The sequence below is a fragment of the Hyla sarda genome, chromosome 10, assembly GCF_029499605.1.
Source record: "Hyla sarda isolate aHylSar1 chromosome 10, aHylSar1.hap1, whole genome shotgun sequence".
In the NCBI taxonomy this organism is placed as follows: Eukaryota; Metazoa; Chordata; class Amphibia; order Anura; family Hylidae; genus Hyla; species Hyla sarda.
Window position 1 is genome coordinate 27729021 of NC_079198.1, and position 24874 is coordinate 27753894.

Genomic DNA, 24874 nt, shown 5'->3' on the forward strand with positions numbered 1-24874 from the left:
ACGGGGAAGGGGAGTTAAAGTTTATTTTATTTACCTTTTGCAGCCCGGGCATAGGGATACGGTATAAAAGCAGTGGTCTTCAACCTGCGGACCTCCAGATGTTGCAAAACTACAACTCCCAGCATGCCCGGACAGCCAACGGCTGTCCAGGCATTTTGGGAGTTGTAGTTCTGCAACATCTGGAGGTTTGAAGACCACTGGTATAGAGTGTCAGCACCGGCGGCCGCAACAAACAGGAGGACGAGGAGGGCAGCGCTTGCGGGTGATATGTGTGAGTAGTACCCCGATGGGGACAGCGCAGTGCTGGGCTAATAATTGGGGGGGCAGAAGCAGAACAGCGCTCACGGGTCACATATGATTAGTTCCCCCGATGTGGGGAAAGCGCAGCGCTCGGCTGATAATTCATTCATTCATTTCGGAGGGGGAGGGGCCAAACCCGTATTGCGGTATGGGGAAAAATTCATATCGTGCAGCACAAAAATTTCGGTATTACCCGCAAATGTTAATTTTTGCTTTATCATTTTTTCCTTTTACTCCTTTTTCTGAGCCATAACTCTTTTATGTTACAATTTAGAGAGCCATATGAGGGCTTGTTTTTTTGTACTACCAATTGTACTTGTACAAACAACACTCTTTATTTTACTATAAAATATACAGTAGCAGATTAATGAACACCAAGAATGCACCATATTACTATTCGAAGGGGTACTCCACCCCTAGACATCTTATCCCCTATCCATAGGATCAGGGATAAGATGTCTGATTGCTGGGGGGGCGTTCTGGCCACTGCGACCCCCCACAATCTCCGGGCAGGCACCGCAACATTCTAAACACTTGGAGCTTCAGTGTTTGGAACATCATGCCACACCTCCTCCATTCATGTCCGTGGGAGGGGGCGTGTCGGCTAGTACGTAGTCGTTACACCTCCTACATTAGACCTGAATGGAGGGGGCGTGACTGCTGTGATTGTCTGTCATCCATCACAGAGCAGAGTTCATTCCGTGCATGGGATGACTGGGGGGCCACGTTGGAGATTGCAGGGGTCCGGACGCTGGAGTCTTTTGGATAGAGGGGGATAAAATGTCTAGGGGAGGAATACCCCTTTAAATGCTGCTGACAGTTTTGTCAGGAGCATCTAAACATTTAATATAAAGAGAGAATATGGAGAGTGCTCCATTCCTGAGCCCTCTTGATATTGCCTTTATGGTCACATGATGAAAATAAACTACATGGATTGTTAAGGACCTATAGTAGTATACAGAGCACCATGGAAACTTGTGGATTGGGGACCAAAATGAAAGTGCTAACGGTTAAAGGATCCTAGAAAATATATTTTACCTAAAGTTTTCCCTAGGTTCTTATGATTGTGTAAAATGTGTGCTTAGAAGTGACATGTACCCAGCATCTCGCAAAGAATTAAAGAAGGTTCAATATTATATATATTTCTTTTCTCGGAGGATCCATTGGGGGACACAGAGACCGTGGGTATATGCTGCTTCCACTAGGAGGCTGACACTAGGCAACAAAAGAAAGTCGGCCCCTCCTGGCAGGATATACCCCGCCTACTGACTCTGAGCTATCAGTTTTAGCTTAGTGTCCGTAGGAGGCAGACATGGGTCTGGAGCTTTCCAGACCTGGTCTTTTACTTTTTTATTTTTTTAGTTCAGGAAAGTGTGTTAAGGTTTTTTATCCTTTTTTATTTCCCGTTTTTAAGTGGGGTCCAGGAGCATATTGCTCACTGTTCCCCCATATGCGATGAAGGGGCACAGGCATAGAGTTATGCACTGCCAACCCCTTCTCGCCACCGGTCAGCGCCTGGGGTTGCATCTTTTGGCCCAGGTCCCCCTACCTACCCTGCTCGTCTCACTGTTTCAGCCAGGCATGATGCAGGTGTTTAATGGCTGGCTGAAGACTTCGGTAGGTGAGTATTCCCTCCCCCCCCGATCTTCTTCTGGGGTATATCTTTATTCGTATTCTGAACTTCTGGAGTCCCCCTGTTTTGGGCCCACCCCTTCTCTGTGCAGGGACCTGTTTCTCCTGCTCGGCCATCCTAAGTCAGGGGTGCCCTTTCAATTCCCGTGTCAACTTTTCTAATGCTTCGCAGGAACCGCAACTCTGCATTTTTTTTGTATATTCACAGGCACTTCTTCCCTGTCGGCTGTGCTATAATTTCCATTGCACAGCATCTCCCGTCATGCCGCGCTTTACCATAATAGCTGCATTAAGGAATTTTCTGTTACCCCCATTGAATCCATACCAGAAGGATGCAACAGATTTTGAAAAATTAAAACAGAGAGAAAACTACTGGATATTTAAGTTACGCTGCTTGACCCCCCCCCCCCCAGGGTCTAAATGAATTCATAGAATGTGCCACCTAAAGAACCGGTCACCTGTATATATCTATATACAACACTTGCCAATATTTATGCATATTTTTACATACCTTTTATATATGTATCTCTTATTCATTTTTTATTCCACCTATTTATATTTTAGTACTGCAAAATATAATACCATCTTCTAGTTGTGATTACAGAACGCTCTGTTTACGATAGCTTGATGTTCCTCTTATATTGCAACATCAATGGATCGTAAGTAACCACTTACCTGTCCGTTAGTTCCAGCGCCCTGCTTCTGGTTGCTGTCTTTTGGTTGGTTTTTATGTTTTGCTATTTTTCCCTTATGCATCCATACTCTGTTTTTATGTCTCATGTTGCCAGTAGCAACTCCAGATTTCTCCACCTTGGTCTGTTATACTCTTTTGCTTATTGGTTGGTACCATATCCCGTGACCTCCATTCAGAATCTGTATCTATTATTTACATTACGGTTTTTCTTTCTTATCATTTTTTGGCTTCTACCCACGTGATCTGGAGTGTGGTGATCATCAACCATTTCCATGTTCCCCACTATAGTAGATTTTACTATTTTAATGTGTTTTTATCATTTTGTATATTTTTTTATGTATCTTATGTTGAACGTGTGACCTCACCTGAACATGTAACTCCTCCCCTCAATTTTTTTACGCGACAGATTTTGGCAGTTTTTTCAGTGTATAAATATCCCCCTTACTTGCCTTATGTCATGCCAATCTGAGGAAGGGTGTATACCCAAAACGCGTCATTGGTATAATAAAAATCTTCGTGATCTCAACTCATTCCTCGTGTGATTCCATCTGTAGAAGTAGCACCTAGAGAGGGAAAATTTTCTGTTCTTTCCCTGACCTACTGATCAAGGCACCAACCAGGGACCAGAATCAGAAGAGTTTTGTCACTCTTAAGACCTTGTCTTGTTGCGGCTTGGTAATCAACCAGGGAAAGTCAAACCTGACTCCCACCCAGTCTTTGATCTTTTTGGGACTCTATATCAGCAGGTGTTCGCCTTCTCCGTTGTCCCGTTCCAGTTTTCATTCGATTCTACATGGAAGTCCTGGGTCAGATGGTGGTGACCATGGAAGCTGTCCCCTTCGCCCAGTTTCATTATCATCCTCTTTAGCTGGCCATTCTGTCCCGGTGGGACAAGCTTTACCTCGATCGCAGGATTCGCCATTCCCTCTGGTGGTGCCTCCAGTCTCCCCTTCTTCGGCAGGTCATCACGACAGATGCCAGTCTCAGTGGGAGTCTTCTGGAATCGGACAGTACATGGTCGTTGGTCCTCTCAGGAAGCTCTTCTCCTCCCCATCAACATTCTGGAACTCCAGGCAATTTACCTTTTGCCTCCTCCATTGGGAACGACTTCTCTAGAACCGTCCTGTTCGTGTCCATTCGGGCAACTCCACGGCTGTGGTGTATGTCAATCGCCAGGGCGGCACTCGCAGCCCCGCAGCGATGTCCAAGGTCTCCAGGATCCTGCTCTGAGCGGAACTCTGAGTTCCCTCCATCTCGGCGATTCACATTCCAGGAGTGGACAAATGGGAGGCGGACTTCCTCAGCCACTCCTCTGCCGACCCCGGCGAGTGGTCTCTTCATCCGGAGGTGTTCGCGGAAATCTGCTACCTCTGGGGGAGTCCAGACTTAGACCTCTTCGCGTCTCACCACAACCAGAAAGTTCCTCGCTTTGTTGCAAAGTTCTGCGATAATCTGGCTCTGGCCGTGGATGCCTTAGTGATTCCCTGGTCGCACTTCGTCCTCCCCTATCTCTTCCCTCCTCTCATTCCCAGGGTCTTGAGGAAACTCAAAGTGGAGAGCGTCTACGCCATTCTCGTGGCTCTGGACTGGCCCAGACGAGCGTAATTACACCATCGTTCTCCTAGTGGCTGATGTACCACTGCATCTCCCAGTGCGTCCCAACCTGCTCTCTCAGGGTCCCCTTTACCACCCCAATTTACTGTTGCTGCATTTGACGGCGTTTCGGTTGAAACGGCGGTTCTGAGGACTAGAGGGTTCTCTCCCCAAGTGATACGCACAATAATCAGGGCTCGTAAGCCCTCCTCTGCAAAGATTTATGGTGGTCTTACTTTTACTGGTGTGAATCTCAATCATTCTCTCCAGTTGTCTTCTCCCTCCCGCTCCTTCTTTCCTTTTTACAATCTGGACTTGAGGAACGTTTAGGGTCAGGTGTCAGCTCTCTCCATTTTCTTTCAGCGCCCCCTGGCGTCCGATCCTCACATTCGCACTTTTTTGCAAGGTGTCGCTCATGCAGCTCCTCCATAAAGATCCTCTACTCCCCCATGGGATCTGAATCTGGTGCTCAGTGCCTTACAAGGTCACGTCCTTTGCTTTTAAGGTGGCCTTTCTCATTGCGGTCACTTCCATCTGGAGGGTTTCAGAGCTAGCGTGTCTCTCCTGCCGTTCCCCCTATTTGGTCCCGCACCAGGACAAAGTCGTTTTCCGACCGATCCCCACCTTTTTGCCTAAGTTGGTCACCTCTTTTCACCTGAATGAGGATATTGTCCTTCCGTCCCACTGCCCTGCTCCTTCCCATCCCAGGGAGCGCACTTCACGGTCTTGATGTGGTAGGGGCTGTTCAGATTTACCTTTCGATCACTTCATCCTTTCGTCAGTCTGACTCTTTCTTTGTGCTTCTGGAGGGTCGTCGTAAGGGACTTCCTGCTTCTAAGGCGACCGTTTCCCGGTGGATCCGTTCTGCCATCTCAGAAGCCTACCACTGCCTGATGAAGCTGGTTATCCAGCGAAACGCGTTGCATGCCGGGTAAATAAACCATTTTACCTTTGAAGTCCTGTGCGCTGCCTCTATCCTGGTTTGTTCCCTGGAGGGATCCGCTTAATTTCTTCTACCACTGCAAAGGGAAGACTCCGCCTTTCGGGGTCTCAGCTCTTCGCAATAGGGCCTCGGCCTTACAAGCCTGTAAGTTGTTGCACACTTTTACAAAATTTTACCAGGTGCACGCTTTTGCGTCCACTGACGTCAGCTTGGGTCGCAAAGTGTTGTGGGTCGCAAAGGGCAGCCTTCCACCTGAGTTGCTTGGTTTCTTTCCCACCACGGGGACTGCTTTGGTACATCCCACTGTCTCTGTGTCCCCAATGGAGCTGACCGAGAAAAGTAGATTTTTTTTTAATGTTTACCATAAAATCTCTTTCTCGAAGGATCAATTGGGGGACACAGCACCCACCCATTTGTTCTGGTGTCTTTGGTTCAGTTGTCTGTCTGGGGGTTAGTTCCGGTAATTTTTTTGTCAATGGTTCCTTCGGACAGTTGCTGGTTTTCTTTCCCTGTAAGTCCTCTCCTGCTTTGGGACTAAACTGATTAGCTCAGAGTCTGTAGGCGGGGTATATCCTGCCAGGAGGGGCAGACTTTCTTTTGTTGCCTAGTGTCAGCCTCCAAGTGGCAGCAGCATAATACCCATGGTCTCTGTGTCCCCCAATGGATCCTCCGAGAGAGAGTTTACGGTAAGCATAAAAAATCATTTTTTTTTTTTACATTGCAGGAAAACTGATCAGTGGCCTCAGAAGTTGATCATGCAGCTGATCCCTCAGCAGTTATTGGTATGTAATCTAGTATCAAAAAGATAACCATTAGATGCTCTCACCAGGTTAACCGATATTACATGTGTAAGGTTAAAGGGGTTCTCCGGTGCTTAGACATCTTATCCCCTATCCAAAGTATAGGGGATAAGATGCTTGATCGTGGACCCCGCTGTGGACCCCCGTGATCTTGCACGCGGCACCCCTTTTGTAATCAGTCCCCGGAGCGTGTTCGCTCCGGGTCTGATTACTGTTGATCACGGGGCCGGCGGTGTGTGACGTCACGCCTCCGCCCCGTGTGACCTCACGCTCCGCCCCTCAATGCAAGTCTATGGAAGGGGGCGTGATAGCGGTCACGCCCCTCTTGTAGGCTTGCATTGAGGGGCGGAGCGTGCAGTCACACGCTGTCAGCCCTGTGGTCGCCGCTAATCGGACCCGGAGCGAACACGCTTCGGGGACTGATTACAAATGGGGTGCCGCGTGCAAGATCCTTTGGATAGGGGATAAGATGTCTAAGCACCGGAGAACCCCTTTAAAGAAACGCTGAATCTAGAAGTGAATGATAAAAGTGAACCAAAAGAAGAACTTGCCTTCAGTGTGTGTTCGACGGATGTTTTGCAACAAAAAGTCCCTAAGAAAGCTATCAATTTCTTGCTGATCCCTTCCATTTTTGGCTAATTGAGAAAGGAGTATAGTTAATTGATGGGGCATTATTACCTAGTCTAAACTTACAGACTGGGCAGATGGGGAGAGGCTCCTTCTGCAGCCGGTCGTTTTTACAACCAGGCACAGGATTATGAAAAAGATAATACATGGCTGATCCCCTGAGACACACAGAATAATTCTTGGTTTCTCATTTCTTAATTGCTGTTCTATTTATTTACTAGCTGAGTACCCGGCGTTGCCCGGTTTTTCCTTCCTCATCCCGTCCTCCTATCCCGTCCTCCTATCCCGTCCACCTCCTATTTAAGTGGAAATAAGTAACATGTGACCAAGTATTATCGAAATATCTCCAGCCGTTTGGAAGTTATGCAGTAACATATATTTCCCATAGACTTGTATGGGACTTTAAACATAAACCCTGGCAAATGGGGGTGAGTAGGGGTTAAATCACCTATCCTATGTTTGTTGCTGACATATAAGCAACATGTGTGCCAAGTTTCATGTTAATATCTTTAGCCGTTTGGAAGTTTTTGTGGAACATACATACACATATACATACATACACACACGCACGCACGCACGCACACACACATGCATGCATACATACACACATACATACATGTAAAAAACCATGCATGTATGTATGTATGTATGTATGTATAATAAACCACAGGGGTCCCCAAACAATGTGAAAAATCCCACGCATAAGACAAATGTAAAAAACCACAGAGAAGCAGCGTGTAAAGATAAACAATTAATAAAGTTTTATTGAGAAAAAAATTCATAAAACATACATATTGCAAATGAACACCATGGTTCACCAAATATGGAAAACATAAAAGGAGACACAGACAGGACACTGAAAATATGGAGGTGGGCGCTCAATCAACTGTATTGTATTGGTATAACAATACATAAGTAATAAAGTGCATAGCAAAAATATGAATGATTAAGGTGCTGCTATGTTGCAAATAATACAACAAATAAACAACATAAAATCAGAACAAAGTGCATTTCATAATTCCCAAGTGGTACAGAGGAGCAAAACCACACCGCCAAGACCCGACGTTTCGCCACGGAGGCTTCTTCCGGGGTGTGGTCAGTGATAGTCCGTCCCTTCTTAAATATACATTGCGATCCAATCATAACCCAAGCCATTTACCTTGTGACTGCAGCATCACTAATAGATAATATGTGTATACCGGAAATCTTATAGAGACTCATGGAAACGTGCACCTGCGGGAGCCCTGGGTACGCCCAGTAGGAGGAACCCAGCAGGGCTGACCAATAATGGGCATAATAGGGGTACACCTTCATGTCAGACTCACACATTGCATATCCATTAGTAGGCGCAACGTGTGAGCCTGCAAATTAACAAAAGATCGGGCTCAATTCTAAGACAGTAAGGCCGATCAGAAAACCTCCAATCAATGGTCATGAGTGTGACCACGTGGTATCGGCGTTCCACGTGTATGGAGGCTGATGTAAACAAAACCCACGTGGTGCAGGGACAAAAAACCCGGCACCACGTAGGCTTCTATAACTCAGCGGCCAAAATGCGGGAGGGGAGGGGAAATAGTAACCACCCCGGGGCGTGGTCATAGGCTGAGCCTCCTATCGGAGTCACCCAGTGTTTGAAAGGTAAGTAATACTCGAAAGTGCTAAAGGACACCTGGTTGTCATGAGAGATAATACCTGCATCACGGACATCCCAATATAATATGATATCACAGGGCGTAGTTATGTGTATATAGAAGCCATATCCACGGTGCGAACAATGGGCGGTAGGAAAAAAAATCCCACCACCGACAGTCGCACCATAGAATACAACAAAAACGCATTGTGTGTATAGGGCTGGAAAAAAATAAAATAAATTATAATAAATAAATGTGTGAATAAGGTGTAAATAAGGAGTTACCAAAAAATGGAGAAATGTGAATTGACCTGTGCGCGGTATGCATCAAAATATACACATATATACATATATATGTACACATACATATATAGATGTAAACCCATGTGGAAGAATAAATACATAATAAAAGTAAGCTAAAATGCAATGATGCTAGACACAGGGTGAGAATGGCCAGTTCTCAGCCTGCATAGTGCAGCCACTAAAGGCAAATGGAAAATACAATGAAAATAAAAAAAGGTGAGGAAGTTATGAAGTGGAACGTGCTAAATCGCAAGTGAACATGCGTGAGAAGTGAACACACGTGAATAATAAGTGAACACAAGTGAGAAAAAGGAGATTTAATACGTTACCAAAATGTGCAGACATAGTGCCTAGAATAAACCTTTCTTGTTGGAGAAAATGTTAAAAACTACATATATGTACACAACAATGTAGGTGATAGTGACATTGAACTTTATGTTGAACGAAAAGTACATGCCAGAGTGCAAAAAAAGGGGAATTAATTAAAGTTTAAATGCACGGATAAAGTGCATAGAGTGCCAAATTGCAACAAACCCTAATAGCAATAATATACCGCCGAATATACCAGCTGATGAGTGAGCGCCCACGAGATAAAAGGTACTACAATAATAAAATGTCCAAACAATAGGTCCAGTGGAGAATCACCATGATCCAACCCTGGTAATCCAAGTATATCATCACAGGTGGTAGTTTCCAAATATAAGAGCACAATTCCCATAGATCCTAGGTATACATCAGTAATGGAACTTATAGTACATATGGGAGTAAAGGAAGAATCTGTCAATGATCTGGAGACGGAAAGAAAAAAAGGTAAGTGTTAAAAACAATTAAAATAAAAAGTATATACACATAAAGTATCCGAGTTGAGAACAGAATAGAAGGAATCCGCCGCAGGAAAAACACCAGAATTCATAGAAAAGGAATATAACTGTTAGTCTCATTCAGCCCTTTCGGTACCATGGTGTCTAGCTTGAAGATCCAGCGAGTTTCTTTTTGTGCCAGTATCTTCTGCCAGTTACCCCCACGTGGGCCCGGGGTTACACAATCAATGCCCTTTAAACCTCAAAAGGGAACCATCACTGTTGTGCCTGACCTTAAAGTGTCTAGGCAAAGTTTTTAATCCCAATACGTCCACCTGGTGAGCTGCCTGTTGTATATCACGTACATGTTCATGCACTCGCTTTTTTAGTTCGCGCGTAGTCATCCCTATGTATAGTAGATTGCAGGGGCAACTGGCCATATAGATCACTCCTTTCGTGGAGCAATCAATAGCATGGCGAATTAGATACGATCTGTGGCTGGAAGAATCATTGAACTCCGTTGCTTTGTCCATATTAGAACAGGCCACACAGTGACCACAAGGTTATTAGTGACGCTGCAGTCACAAGGTAAATGGCTTGGGTTATGATTGGATCGCAATGTATATTTAAGAAGGGACGGACTATCACTGACTATTTCCCATAGATTCCTATTTGGAACCCAAAAATCCCTATGTTCCCATATATTAGTATATTCAGTGTTCCCACAAGCTTTATTAGAAATTTACTAAATTGTAACAAAAAAGAAGAATTTGCACACACTAGCATATGCCCGCTACCTCTTGATAAAGCTACTTAGTAGCGAAACATGTCGAGGGGGGCAGAGTAGGGACTCTTTTAATCGCACTAGCGGAGGCCAGCAAATGGAATAGCATGTAACTGCAGGCATGCTTTCCTAAAAAATATCAGCAAGAGAGGAGTATAACTCCCCAAAATCATAGATCTTAGAAAAGCTATGTAACTGGCCCGAGCTGAGTGTAATTTTAAAGTGTGTGCAAATTCTTCTTTTTTGTTACAATTTAGTAAATTTCTAATAAAGCTTGTGGGAACACTGATTATACTAATATATGGGAACATAGGGATTTTTGGGTTCCAAATAGGAATCTATGGGAAATATTGATTGACCCCGCCATATATATTGGTCTGTTTGGGGATTGGACTATCAGTGACCACACCCCGGAAGAAGCCTCCGTGGCGAAATGGCGGGTCTTGGTGGTGTGGTTTTGCTCCTCTGTACCACTTGGTAATTATGAAATGCACTTTGTTCTGATTTTATGTTGTTTATTTGTTGTATTATTTGCAACATAGCAGCACCTTAATCATTCATATTTTTGCTATGCACTTTATTACTTATGTATTGTTATACCAATACAATACAGTTGATTGAGCGCCCACCTCCATATTTTCAGTGTCCTGTCTGTGTCTCCTTTTATGTTTTCCATATTTGGTGAACCATGGTGTTCATTTGCAATATGTATGTTTTATGAATTTTTTTCTCAATAAAACTTTATTAATTGTTTATCTTTACACGCTGCTTCTCTGTGGTTTTTTACATTTGTCTTATGCGTGGGATTTTTCACATTGTTTGGGGACCCCTGTGGTTTATTATACATACACACATACATACATACATACATGCATACATACACACTCACACACGTTGAGTTTTATATATATATATATAAATATATATATATATATATATATATATATATATATATATATATATATATATTAGCTGAGTACCCGGCGTTGCCCGGTTTTTCCTTCCTAATCCTTTTTGGGGAGGAAAATAAACAAAGGAAGAAGCTTTTGACTTCATATCCCGTCCTCATATATTGTTTTCATATCCCGACCGCCTCTATCCCGACCGCCTCTATCCCGACCGCCTCTATCCCGACCGCCTCTATCCCGACCGCCTATCTCGTCCTCCTATCTCGTCCTCCTATCTCGTCCTCCTATCTCGTCCTCCTATCCCGACCTCCCATCCTTACTCGTAATATGTGTACCAGGTAATGAAATATCTCCGTATGGAAATATCGCCGTATGGAAATTATATGGGAACATACATTTCCCATTGATTTGCATGGGTCTTTAAAAAAAGGGTTAAGGGTTAAATTAACTATCCTATATTTTTAAGTGGACATATAAGTAATATGTGACCGAGTATTGTTGAAATATCTCCATTTGTTTGGAAGTTATGCAGTAACATATTTCCCATAGACTTGCATGGGACTTTAAACATAAGCCCCGCCCCTGGCAAAGGGGGGTGAGTAAGGGTTAAATCACCTATCCTATGTTTGTTGTTGACATATAAGTAACATGTGGCCAAGTTTCAAGTTAATATCTTTAGCCGTTTTAAAGTTTTTGTGGAACATACACACACGTTGAGTTTTATATATATAGATAGATTTTTTTTATGTACTTTTTTTACATTAAATATTTGAGACGCAAATTTAAGTAACAAGTGTCCAAATCCTCAGTGTCTGTTCATAGCAGAAGCCATAATCTGGTGTTTGATCGCCTCCTGCCCCTTTGGCTGTAATGCTAGTAGCTGTATACATTGTCCTCGAAAATAAAGATCACATATAGAGAACGGTAAAGAGCCCCCTTTATTTTGTTGCAGACCACCTTAGGACCCTTATTCAGAAACTCTCGCATGGTGCAGTTCCACTTCACAAACAAGGATCTGGAATCTCTTAAAGGTCTCTACCGTATCATGGGTAATGGTTTTGTAAGTATACATTATATTATTAACCGTTTACATATCCTTGTACTGGGATGGTTTACAGGGTTTCCCAGTTCAATAAAAGTTATTGAATTTGTTGCTTTTTAGTAACCCCTTGATGCATATAAAAATATCTAACCAAAAATTAACTAGAAATCTAAAGGGGGGGTATTCTGGGTTTATACAGCTTATCCCCTATCCAAAGGATAGGGGATAAGATGCATGATCGCAGGGGTCCAGCCACTGGGGACCACCGCGATCTCTGTGCAGCCCCCGGCATTCTGTGACAGGCGCTTCTTCCAAGACGGGGACGTGACATCACTCCACGGCCCCTCCATTCATGTCTATGGGAGGGGGGCGTGACGGCCGTCACGCCCCCTCCCATAGACATGAATCGAGGGGCCGTGGAGTGATGTCACTAGGGCACGTGACCATGAAGTCTTGTCCCCGTCTCGGAAGCAGCGCCCATCACAGAGGGGCTGCACCGAGATTGCGGGGGTCCCCAGCGGCGAGACCCCTGAGATCATACATCTTTTTAAAAAAATTACGTAATAAGATGTATAAACCCAGCATACCCCTTTAAGGAGGTTGCCCTGCTGCACATCGACAGACTCAAAATCTTTGCCTCTGTAGTTTCAGCCCCTTGTTTGGGGGGGAAGGGTGGTGGGTGCATTTCACATATTTAGTTTAGTTTCTTTCTCCTATGGTAACCCCTTGCCGCAAAACGCCATTTATAAACGGTGCTGCGGCATGGCAGGGTTATGAAGCGAGCTCAGGAGCTGAGCTCGCATCATACCCGCATGGTCCCGGCTGCTATCAGCAGCCAGGACCCGTGGCTAATGCCGGACATCGCCATTCAGGCAAATCTCCGGCATTAACTGTTTAGACGCGGCGATCAAAGTTGAAAGCTGAAAGCGCAGTGTCCCGATCAGCTAGGGCACACAAGGAGGATCCCTACGTTCCTCCTCCAGTGTCCGATCGCCGAATGACTGCTCCGTGCCTGAGATCCAGGCAGGAGCAGTCAAGTGGCGTTAACACTGATCATTGCTATGTAATGGCATAGCATTGATCAGTGTAAGAGATCAGTGTACTGCATGTTATAGTTCCCTATGGGGGCTATAACATTGCAGAAAAAAAAGTTAACAAATATGATTTAACCCCTCTCCTAATAAAGTTTGAATCACCCCCCTATTCCCATAAAAAAAAAAGTGCAAATAAAAATAAACATTTGGTATTGCCATGTGCGTAAATGTCTAAACTATAAAAAATATAGAATTAATTAAACCACATGGTCAATGGGGTATGCGTAAAAAGTCCAAAATAGCGTATTTTTGGTCACTTTTAATACCATACAAAAATGAATAAAAAGTGATCAAAAAGTCCAAACAAAACAAAAAGGGTACCAATAAAAACTTCAGATCACGGCGCAAAAAAAATGAGCCCTCGTTTTTTGACCCCCATCATCTTTTGACCCCTATAATTTTAAACTAATTTTCGTATTTATGATTTTTAAGACAAAATCAAACCTATATATATAGGTAGGGTATCCTCAATATATGTAGGGTATCATATTAATCGTATGGACCTACAGAATAAAGTTAAGGTGTCATTTTTATCGGAAAATGTACTGCGTAGAAACGGAAGCCCCCAAAATTTACAAAATGGCTTTTTTCTTCAAGTTTGTCGCACAATGATTTTAGATTTTTTGGGTTTTGACATAGGTTTTTGGGTAAAAATGACTGATGTCATTACAAAGTAAAATTGGTGTCACAAAAAATTAGCCATCATATGGATTTTTAGGTGCAAAAATTGAAAGGTTGATGATTTTTAAAAGGTGAGGAGGAAAAAACGAAAGTGCAAAAAACGGGAAAACGCTCTGTCCTTAAATGGGTTATCCAGGAAAAAACTTTTTATATATATATATATATATATATATATATATATATATATATATATATATATATATATATATATATATATATATATATATATATATATATATATATATATATCAACTGGCTCCAGAAAGTTAAACAGATTTGTAAATTACTTCTATTAAAAAATCTTAATCCCTTCAGTACTTATGAGCTTCTGAAGTTAAGGTTGTTCTTTTCTGTCTTAGTGCTCTCTGATGACACGTGTCTCGGGAAACGCCCAGTTTAGAAGAGGTTTGCTATGGGAATTTGCTTCTAAACTGGGCGTTTCCCGAGACACGTGTCATCAGAGATCACTTAGACAGAAAAGAATACCCTTAACTTCAGAAGCTCATAAGTACTGAAAGGATTAAGATTTTTTAATAGAAGTAATTTACAAATCTGTTTAACTTTCTGGAACCAGTTGATATATAAAAAAAAGTTTTTTCCTGGAATACCCCTTTAAGGTGTTAGGGGGGTTTTGTATAACTTCTTATTTCTGTTTCTATTTTAGGCTGGTTGTGTACATTTTCCTCACACCACTCCATGTGAAGTCCGGGTGCTGATGCTGTTGTACTCCTCCAAGAAGAAGATCTTCATGGGTTTGATACCATACGATCAGAGCGGCTTTGTCAATGGTATCCGACAAGTGATCACCAATCACAAGCAAGTGCAGATGCAGAACCGGACTGCTGTAAGAAGGAACTTTCATTGACTGTGAAGCCTGATACCTTCTAAACCTTGGTTTCCCTGTCTCCTGCTCTTAGCGCAGTGATTCCCAACCAGGGTGCCTCGAGCTGTTGCAAAACTACAATTCCCAGCATGCCCGGACAGCCAAAGGCTGTCCGGGCATGCTGGGAGTTGTAGTTTTGCAACAGCTGGAGGCACCCTGATTGGGAAACACTGGTGTAACCATTAAAGGGGTACTCCGCCCCTAGACATCTTATCCCCTATGCAAAGGATAGGGGATAAGATGTCAGATCACCGCGGTCCCGCTGCTGGGGAGCCCAGGGATCCCCGCTGCGGCACTGCGCTATCATTACAGCACAGAGCGTAATGACGGGCGATACAGGGGACGGAGCCGCCTGACGTCATGGCTCTGCCCCTCGTGACATCACGGCCCGTCCCCTTAATGCAAGTCTATGGCAGGGGGCGTGACGACCGCCGCGCCCTCTCCCATAGACTTGTATTGAAAGGGGCGGGCCGTGACATCATGAGGGGCGGAGCCGTGACGTAACGATGCTCCGGCCCCTGTATTGCGCGTCATTAGGTGCAGAGCGAACTCGCTCTGTGCTGTAATGATAGCGCAGTGCTGCAGCAGGGATCCCGGGGGTCCCCAGCAGCGGCACCGCGGCGATCTGACATCTTATCCCCTATCCTTTGGATAGGGGATAAGATGTCTAGGGGCGGAGTACCCCTTTAAAGGTTGCTAATGTGTTATGTAGTGATCAGGAAATAGCAGGTTATACATTATTGTTTCATTTTAAATAGTGTCTGCAGGAACTTCAGACATGGATATATTTTAGTGCCACAATACCTAGACTTCCCACAGTTCTACAGAACCAATTTGGGTCACCATAGAACCCTTTCAATAGGACCAACTAAAAGTGGCCTAACATGATGCATAGAGAGCTTGACAGGAGAAAATATTCTAATGTATTTATTGGCACAAAATGATTCAGTTTATCTACTATATGTATGATACTTAGAAATCTTATCCTTTTTCTCTGTTTGGAGGACACAGCTCCAGAGAAAAATTACTTTTATTTGGAGGTTAATAGGACTTTTATTGTCACAGGTTATTCCAGATGACTTAAAGGGGCACTCTGGTGAAAACTTTTTTTCTTTTAAATCAACTGGTGGCAGAAAGTTCAACTTATTTGTAAATTACTTCTATTAAAAAATCTTAATCCTTCCTGTACTTATTAGCTGCTGAATACTACAGAGGAAATTCTTTTCTTTTTGGAATGCTCTCTGATGACATCACGAGCACAGTTCTCTCTGCTGACATTATTATAATAATAACGCTTTATTTATTGTTGTCCTTAGTGGGATTTGAACCCAAGTCCTCAGCACTGCAAGACAGCAGTGCTAACCACTGAGCCACCATGCTGCCCTTAGCATACATCTGCTTAGCATGGTTGCTAAAATGGATAGAGATGTCAGCAGAGAGCACTGTGCTCGTGATGTCATCAGTGTTCCAAAAAGAAAGGAATTTCCTCTGTAGCATTCAGCAGCTAATAAGTACTGGAAGGATTAAGATTTTGTAATAGAAGTAATTTACAAATATGTTTAACTTTCTGCCACCAGTTAATTTAAAAGAAAAAAGGGTTTCACCGGAGTACCCCTTTAAGTGGTACTCTGGATGAAAACTATAAATATATGTGTGTGTGTGTGTGTATGTATGTATGTATGTATGTATATATATATATATATATATATATATATATATATATATAAAATATGACAGTAGTGCAGCACTCCATGTAGTGAAAAAAACTGAGTTTATTCCATCAAAAAAGTGTAACAAAGAGCAGGCTTGAGAAAGATCCTGGAGAGGATCGAAACGTCGCTGCTCTTTGTTACACTTTTTTGATGGAATAAACTCAGTTTTTTTCACTACATGGAGTGCTGCACTACCTTCTATTTTTATGGAATTGGAGGGACCTATGGACTGATACTTTTTTAGTTCCTGCACCCTGCTGTCTGTACAATTTTTCATTGAGAGTGCTGTTGTGCCTACATATATATATATATATATATATATATATATATATATATACACACATACAGTACAGACCAAAAGTTTGGACACCTTCTCATTCAAAGAGTTTTCTTTATTTTCATGATTATGAATATTGTAGATTCACACTGAAGGCATCAAAACTATGAATTAACACATGTGGAATTATAGACATAACAAAAATGTGTGAAAATATGTCATATTCTAGGCTCTAGCCACCTTTTGCTTTGATTACTGCTTGCACACTCTTGGCATTCTCTTGATGAACTTCAAGAGGTAGTCACCTGAAGTAAATCCCCAACAGTGTCACCAGCAAAGCACCCCCACCATCACACCTCCTCCTCCCCCACACCATCACACCTCCTCCTCCTCCACACCATCACACCTCCTCCTCCTCCACACCATCACACCTCCTCCTCCCCCACACCATCACACCTCCTCCCCCACACCATCACACCTCCTCCCCCACACCATCACACCTCCTCCCCCACACCATCACACCTCCTCCCCCACACCATCACACCTCCTCCTCCACACAATCACACCTCCTCCTCCCCCACACCATCACACCTCCTCCCCCACACCATCACACCTCCTCCCCCACACCATCACACCTCCTCCCCCACACCATCACACCTCCTCCCCCACACCATCACACCTCCTCCTCCACACCATCACACCTCCTCCCCCACACCATCACACCTCCTCCCCCACACCATCACACCTCCTCCCCCACACCATCACACCTCCTCCCCCACACCATCACACCTCCTCCTCCATGCTTCACGGTGGGAACCAGGCATGTAGAGTCCATCCGTTCACCTTTTCTGTGTCGCACAAAGACACGGTGGTTGGAACCAAAGATCTCACATTTGGACTCATCAGACCAAAGCACAGATTTCCACTGGTCTAATGTCCATTCCTTGTGTTTTTTAGCCCAAACAAGTCTCTTCTGCTTGTTGCCTGTCCTTAGCAGTGGTTTCCTAGCAGATATTCTACCATGAAGGCCTCACACAGTCTCCTCTGTTGTTCTAGAGATGTGTCTGCTGCTAGAACTCTGTGGCATTGACCTGGTCTCTAATCTGAGCTGCTGTTAACCTGCGATTTCTGAGGCTGGGGACTCGGATGAACTTATCCTCCGCAGCAGAGGTGACTCTTGGTCTTCCTTTCCTGGGGCCGTCCGCATGTCAGCCAGTTTCTTTGAAACGCTTTTTTATGTCTATAATTCCACATGTGTTAATTCATAGTTTTGATGCCTTCAGAGTGAATCTACAATTTTCATAGTCATGAAAATAAAGAAAACTCTTTGAATGAGAAGGTGTCCAAACTTTTGGTCTGTACTGTATGTGTGTGTGTGTGTGTATATAGATATATAGATATATAGAGATATAGATATATAGATATATAGAGATATATATATATATATATATAGAGATATATATATATATAGAGATATATATATATATAGATATATATATAGATATATAGATATATATATATAGATATATATATAGATATATAGATGATTATTATTATTTTTTTTATTTTTTAAATCAACTGGTGCTAGAAAGTTAAACAAATTTGTAAATTACATCTAAAATCTTAATCCTTACAGTACTTATCAGCTGCTGTACACTACAGAGGAAGTTGGGTTCTTTCCAGTCTGACCACAGTGCTCTCTGCTGACACCTCTGTCCATTTCAGGAACTGTCCGGAGCAGGAGAGGTTTGCTATGGGGATTTGTTCCTACTCTGGACAGTTCCTGACATGGAACATGTGGTCAGACTGCAAAGAACTCAACTTCCTCTGTAGTGTACAGCAGCTGATAAGTACTGGAAGGATAACGATTTTTTTTTTTTTTTATAGGAGTAAATTCACAAATGTGTTTACCTTTCTATAGCCAGTTGATATGAAAAAAAAAATATAAGTTTTCCACCGACGTACCCCTTTAAGAATGGAGCTCCACTCTGCATCTAGACCCCTCTTCCCTACATGTATGCATAACCGGCCACAAAAGACATGAAGTGAATTCTCTGCTCACAGTGGAGGAGAGGGTTCAAGATGCAGAGTGGAGCTCCATTCTGCAGTGGAGGAGGCACTATGAACATTTAAGCCGGACGTACCATTTTCATCAGTGTCACCCGCGCTACAAGCCGATACCAATAGGTAAGTGCGGGTGATACTAATGACAGATTCCCTTTTGAATGACAAATTATGGTAATGTTTCCTTATAATCCGGCGCTGGCTTGTTTAGGGTTTTGTGCTTACCTTTAACTGGTCATATCAAATATGATATCACTTTATATTGTGTGTGTGTGTGTGTGTGTGTATGTATATATATATATATATATATATATATATATATATATATATATTGTATTCTGTCCATAACACACTGTAAATGTTGCAGGTCTGCTCTATTGCTCTAGTCACCAGCATGTCTGTTTTCTTGTATTAGCTGATTTTTTGACACTTTTTTTGTTCTTTAAGATGGGAGCAGGTCAGTCTATGGGAGCAGGGCCTGTCCAAACCAACCCTCAGGGATTTTTATCCAAGCAACCTGGTCCTCTTCCGGTGACGCAGACTGTACCCCAGCAGGTAAATCATTCACTAGGGCAGTGGTCTTCAACCTGCGGACCTCCAGATGTTGCAAAACTACAACTCCCAGCATGCCCGGACAGCCGTTGGCTGTCCGGGCATGCTGGGAGTTGTAGTTTTGCAACATCTGGAGGTCCGCAGGTTGAAGACCACTGCACTAGGGCCTCTTACATTTGTGCTGGTTTATATTTTAGGAATAGACAAGTTCCTTTATAACAAAGAATTGCTGCTTCATTTAGTTTTTATTCCATCTCTATCATCTTGCAGATGCCCGGGCAGCAGGTAACGCAAGGCATGCCATCTGTGAACCAGGTAACTATGATGGATGAGCAGCAGAGATCACAGAATCTGGTGAGCGGCCACAATAGTGCAACACATGAAGACCATGTTTTATTTCCTCTTTAAATATGTATTAAGCAACAAATCACAAGTTCAGGGTTTTTTAGAAGCTTTTGAAGCCAAAGACAGGAACAAATCATAAATGGAGAACATGTATAAAAGAAATACTAAGGGGACATTTATCATTGTTGTCTTCACTTCACTTTGTTGTCACATTATTGTCTGGTCTTCACTTCTATTGTTGTCACATTGTCTTGTCTTCACTTCAGAACATCAGTTTGTATGATTCCTCCTCTCCTCTGCGACTACTTTTCTACACAAAAATTTGCAGTTACGCAGCAACAAAAAATTTATTTCCACATTTATTAATTTTTTTATGTTTTTCACAATTTTTTTGTTTTTTTGTTACACTGACAGGCATAGTACAGCTAATCAGACTTTGCCTTAGGCCATGACAATGGTGGCAATTGTCAGACCTCCGTTTGCCATGGCTACCATCGGCACCCCACGATAATTTTGCAGGAGACCGATGAAGAGCAGAGGGAGCCCCCTCACCCTATTGATTCTGTCTTCAGACTGACCACAGCATCTATAGCACCTGCCCTGCAGTACTAGAATGGGGTATATGTCATGATTTTATATTCCCTACTGGGAACTGTCATTGGTTGATCAGTCCTGACCAATCACAGCTCCCGGCAAGGTATGTAAACTAGCGAGAGGTGAGCACGAGCTCAAGGGTGATTGGTGCTGTCTCTGACAGAACCAATCACCCTTATCTCCCAGGTCACTGGAGGCCAGATTGGCCCAGTAGGGCCATGATTCGCCAATTAGAAATAACCGGCTACTCATGGCGATCATGGATGGGGCCAGCTGTGGGGGTGGGGGTGTACCTATGACAGCTGATGTCACCTTTCTGTCTTTAGAGGAGGAAATAAGCAGGAACTGTCCCTCCTAAAAAGGTTACTCCGATGAAAAGCTATTTTTTTTTTTTAAATCTACTGGTGCCAGAACGTTAAACAGATTTGTAAATCACTTCTATTTAAAAAAAATCTTAATCCTTCCAGTACTTATCAGCTGCTGTATGCTCCAGAGGAAGTTCTTTTCTTTAAATGTATTTTCTGTCTGACCACAGTGCTCTCTGCTGACACCTCTGTCCAGGTCAGGAACTGTCAAGAGCAGGAGAGGTTTGCTATGGGGATTTGTTCCTGCTCTTGACAGTTCCTAAGACAGACACAGGTGTCAGCAGAGAGCACTGTGGTCAGACTGGAAAGAAATTTAACAAGAAAAGAACTTCCTATGGAGCATACAGCAGCTGAAGGATTAAGATTTTTAAATAGAAGTAAGTTTCTTCCTACATACAGTATGTTGTGCTGCTGAACAGGTAAGGGAAGTGTTGGTTGTAATGTAAATGGTGATGTAATGGTGATTATTATTTAGATTCAGGCTTTATCCATTAAAATTCCACATGTTCTATCAGCTTGTAGGGCGGAGAAATTCCCAGTATGTTGTGCTGTTTAAGGGGCTAAAGGAAACAAGGTTTACATTAAAACCAACACATACTTACCTTCTGTGTACAACCCTTCCGCTGGTATTCTTTTACCCACTGTTTTGAGTAGGCTGAGATTTTGTATACAGTAGGGTTGTGCAACTTTACTATTTATCCCTAAAAAGGGAACATTACTATAGCCAAGTCGTAACCCTGATCAATGGGATATTGGTGGTGGATTTTTACATGCTTTTCTAAATACATTCTGGCTCAGCTTGTTCAGTTTGGCTTCTTATAGACACAAGATCCCCTGGACAGAGATACACAACAAGGAGTCCTTTTGAACCACCTAAAACCTTGATCATCCCATTTAAGTTCCCACAGCTATAGAAGACTATCATAGACCTGAGACCTCTTCACTGACCATAGTACTTCAATGGTTTCTTTCAGTTACAAATCAGAATGCAGCAACAACAGGCGCCTCAGGGTCCCAACCAAGCACCTCAGCAGGCAACACAAGCTACAGTGCAAGCTCCTGGTCAGCCTCAGAACCCACAAGCTGGAACCATGCTAAGACCCCAAAACCCTGGTGCCAACCCCCAACTCCGAAACCTACTGCTCAGCCAGCAGCCTGTGAGTATCCTATAACTTCTGAATTGTTGGTTTTTACTTTAAGAGGAACTCCGTCAAAAAACATCTTATCCCCTATCCAAAGCATAGGGGATAAGATGTGTGATCACGGGGGGCCCCCCCGCAATCTTTGGCGCGGCACCCCTGTCATCCATGCACAGAGCGAACTCTGCTCCGTGCCATGTGACTGGTGACTACAGCCGCTGTGCCCCCGCCATTCATGTCTATGGGAGGAGGCTTGACGGCTTCGTACATGCAGTCACGCTCCATCCCATAGACATGAATGGAGGGGGCGTGACGTCACCATGGAAGCTACAAGCTTCCATGTTCTGGGCGACAACGACGCAGCCGGCACGGCCGCTGGGGATCCCCGCGACCAGACATCTTATAAGATGTTTTTCACCGGAGTACCCTTAAAGGGGAGATTTACACTCCTCTATTTTCCACCTTGTTATAGTGATCTCTCAGGATTTTTAGAGGTCACGAGTTTGGGGCCCCATTCGTTCCTAAACTAAGGTGATACGTAAGCATCTTATTTGCGTTCACATCTCTGACACACCATATGAGCATGAATTAAATGAACTGTAATGAGTCAATTGGGGATTTTCTCATACTCTGGACAGTTCCTGACATGGACAGAGGTGGAAGCAGAGAGCACTGTGGTCAGAGTGGAAAAACCCACACAACTTCCTCTGGAGCATACAGCAGCTAAAAAGTCCTTGAAGGCTTAAGACATTTAAATAGAAGAAATTCTAAAATTTTTATAACTTTTTGGTACGAGTTGATTTGAAATTTTTTCCCCCTCTTGTGTATCCATTTAAAGGGGCCTGTTCACACTAAAGAAATTTCTGCACAGAAATTCAACAAGGAAATTTCCCACAGATTCCGCTTGCCACAGAATTCCATTAAAGGGGTTGTCCAGAATTAGAAAAACACTGCTTCTTACTGGCAAAAACAACAACAAACAGCTCAGCTCTAGTGCTGCCCCCTGATATGGAGAGAATGAGAAATAGCTCTGCACCCTGGAAGGGGCTCAATAACAGCAGTGAGAGGACTAAAATCACCTGGTCACCTCTCCAAAGGCTTAAAGGGGTACTCCGGTGGAAAACTTCTTTTTTTTTTTTTTTTTTTTTTTTTTTTTAAATCAACTGGTGCCAGAAAGTTAAACAGATTTGTAAATTACTTCTATTAAATCTCAATCCTTCCAGTACTTATTAGCTGCTGAATACTACAGAGGAAATCATTTTCTTTTTGGAACACAGAGCTCTCTGCTGACATCACGAGCACAGTGCTCTCTGCTGACATCTCTGTCCATTTTAGGAACTGTCCAGAGCAGCATATGTTTGCTATGGGGCTTCTCCCCTACTCTGGACAGAGATGTCAGCAGAGAGCTCTGTTCCAAAAAGAATTTCCCCTGTAGTATTCAGCAGCTAATAAGTACTGGAAGGATTAAGATGTTTGAAATAGAAGTAATTTACAAATCTGTTTAACTTTCTGGCACCAGTTGATTTAAAAAAAAAAAAAAAGTTTTCCACCGAAGTACCTCTTTATAGGGGTACTCCGCTGCTCAGGGTTTGGAACAAACTGTTCCGAACGCTGGAGCTGGGAGCTCGTGATGTCATAGCCCCGCCCCCTCATGACATCACACCCGCCCCCTCAATGCTAGTCTATGGGAGGGGGGCGTGACGGCCGTCACACCCCCTCCCATAGACTAGCATTGAGGGGGCGGGGTGTGATGTCATGAGCGGGTGAGGCTATGACGTCACGAGCTCCCGGCTCCAGCTTTCGGAACAGTTTGTTCCAAACCCTGAGCAGCGGAGTACCCCTTTAAGGTTCATAAAACATTTTTTAAACAGGTAGGCTTTAAAGGGTACCTCTCATCAAAAAACTTTTGATATATTATAGATTAATGTATGCAGAATAACTTTACAATTGCATGTTATTAAAAAATATGCTTCTTTCTATATAATTTTCCACTTTGATGAAATGACCACTAGGGGTCTCCCTACCAGTCCTGGCAGCAAGCATTTCAGACTCATGCTGGAGTCCTAAACACTACGAGCTGCCAGTCTGCTTTGTTCACAAAGGAGAACACTCAGAACTGCCAGCCTGCTTTGTTCACAGCCTGTTTGGCTGTGAACAAAGCAGGCTGGCAGCTCTGAGTGTTTAGGACTCCAGCATGAGTCAGAAATGCTTGCTGACAGGACTGATCGGGAAAAATACAATAGAAAGAAGCATATTTTTCATTAACATGCTATTGGAAAGTTATTCAACATTCATTAATCTAAAATATATCAAAAGTTTATTTGATGAGAGGTTCCCTTTAAAATTTACTTACATTGAACTATAATATCCCTTTAACTGCTTGGGGGCTAAAACGGCAGCAGATGCATAATGTAGTATTTAGAGTGGCTAGTCAGAGGCATATCCTGCCCCTTCTGCCAATACATAACACTCTTGTTAACCTGAAGGTAATTCCTTATTAATGATTTCTATTCCGATACTAAACTAAATCGGCGCACGTGCACGCTGCTGATGGAGACCAGATGTGAGTGATGTCACTAGTAGGCGTTGGACACCTTGTGTGCCAGATGGCGGCTCAGCTCACCATAACCTGAGCTAGAATGGCTTTCTCAGGCGAGGGGGAGCCTTCACGTCCCCACTGATGACCTAAAGGGGTTTTAACAGAGAACTGGATGTCTCTTACTTGTACAATATACTTTGTGCTTTTTTTTTTAGTTCCTTGAGCTCTGATCCATAGCTAAAAGGGTCTGCAAAATGTCTCTTTAAATTGTATCTCCTTAAAAACACAGATAGCAGCATAGTTTATTTGGCTTCTGACATCTATTTGGGATCAAATTAGTAGAGTGAGATTCTATAGTTTACAGCAGTGTTTCCCAACCAGGGTGCCTCCAGGTGTTGCAAAACTACAACTCCCAGCATGCCCGGACAGCCTTTGGCTGTCCGGACATGCTGGGAGTTGTAGTTTTGCAACATCTGGAGGTAACCTGGTTGGGAAACACTTGTTTACAGTGTAAGTGTAATGTAGTAGGATGTGGATCCTGTAACCTATGTGGCTGATGACTCGGACCGTATC

At 43.3% G+C, this 24874-nt stretch overlaps 1 protein-coding gene across 4 annotated transcripts in view; it reads left to right on the forward strand.

The window, feature by feature from the left end:
- Window positions 1-24874, forward strand: part of MED25 (mediator complex subunit 25) — a 53853-nt gene that overhangs the window by 24386 nt on the left and 4593 nt on the right. For 3 of the 4 annotated variants that reach the window (XM_056541911.1, XM_056541913.1, XM_056541912.1), the window contains exons 13-18: window positions 5887-5944; window positions 11967-12074; window positions 14496-14675; window positions 19215-19322; window positions 19590-19673; window positions 21598-21780. In XM_056541911.1, coding sequence (XP_056397886.1) covers window positions 5887-5944; window positions 11967-12074; window positions 14496-14675; window positions 19215-19322; window positions 19590-19673; window positions 21598-21780 — 721 coding nt within the window. The remainder of the gene's footprint in view (window positions 1-5886; window positions 5945-11966; window positions 12075-14495; window positions 14676-19214; window positions 19323-19589; window positions 19674-21597; window positions 21781-24874) is intronic. The other variant, XM_056541914.1, reaches the window with a different exon arrangement.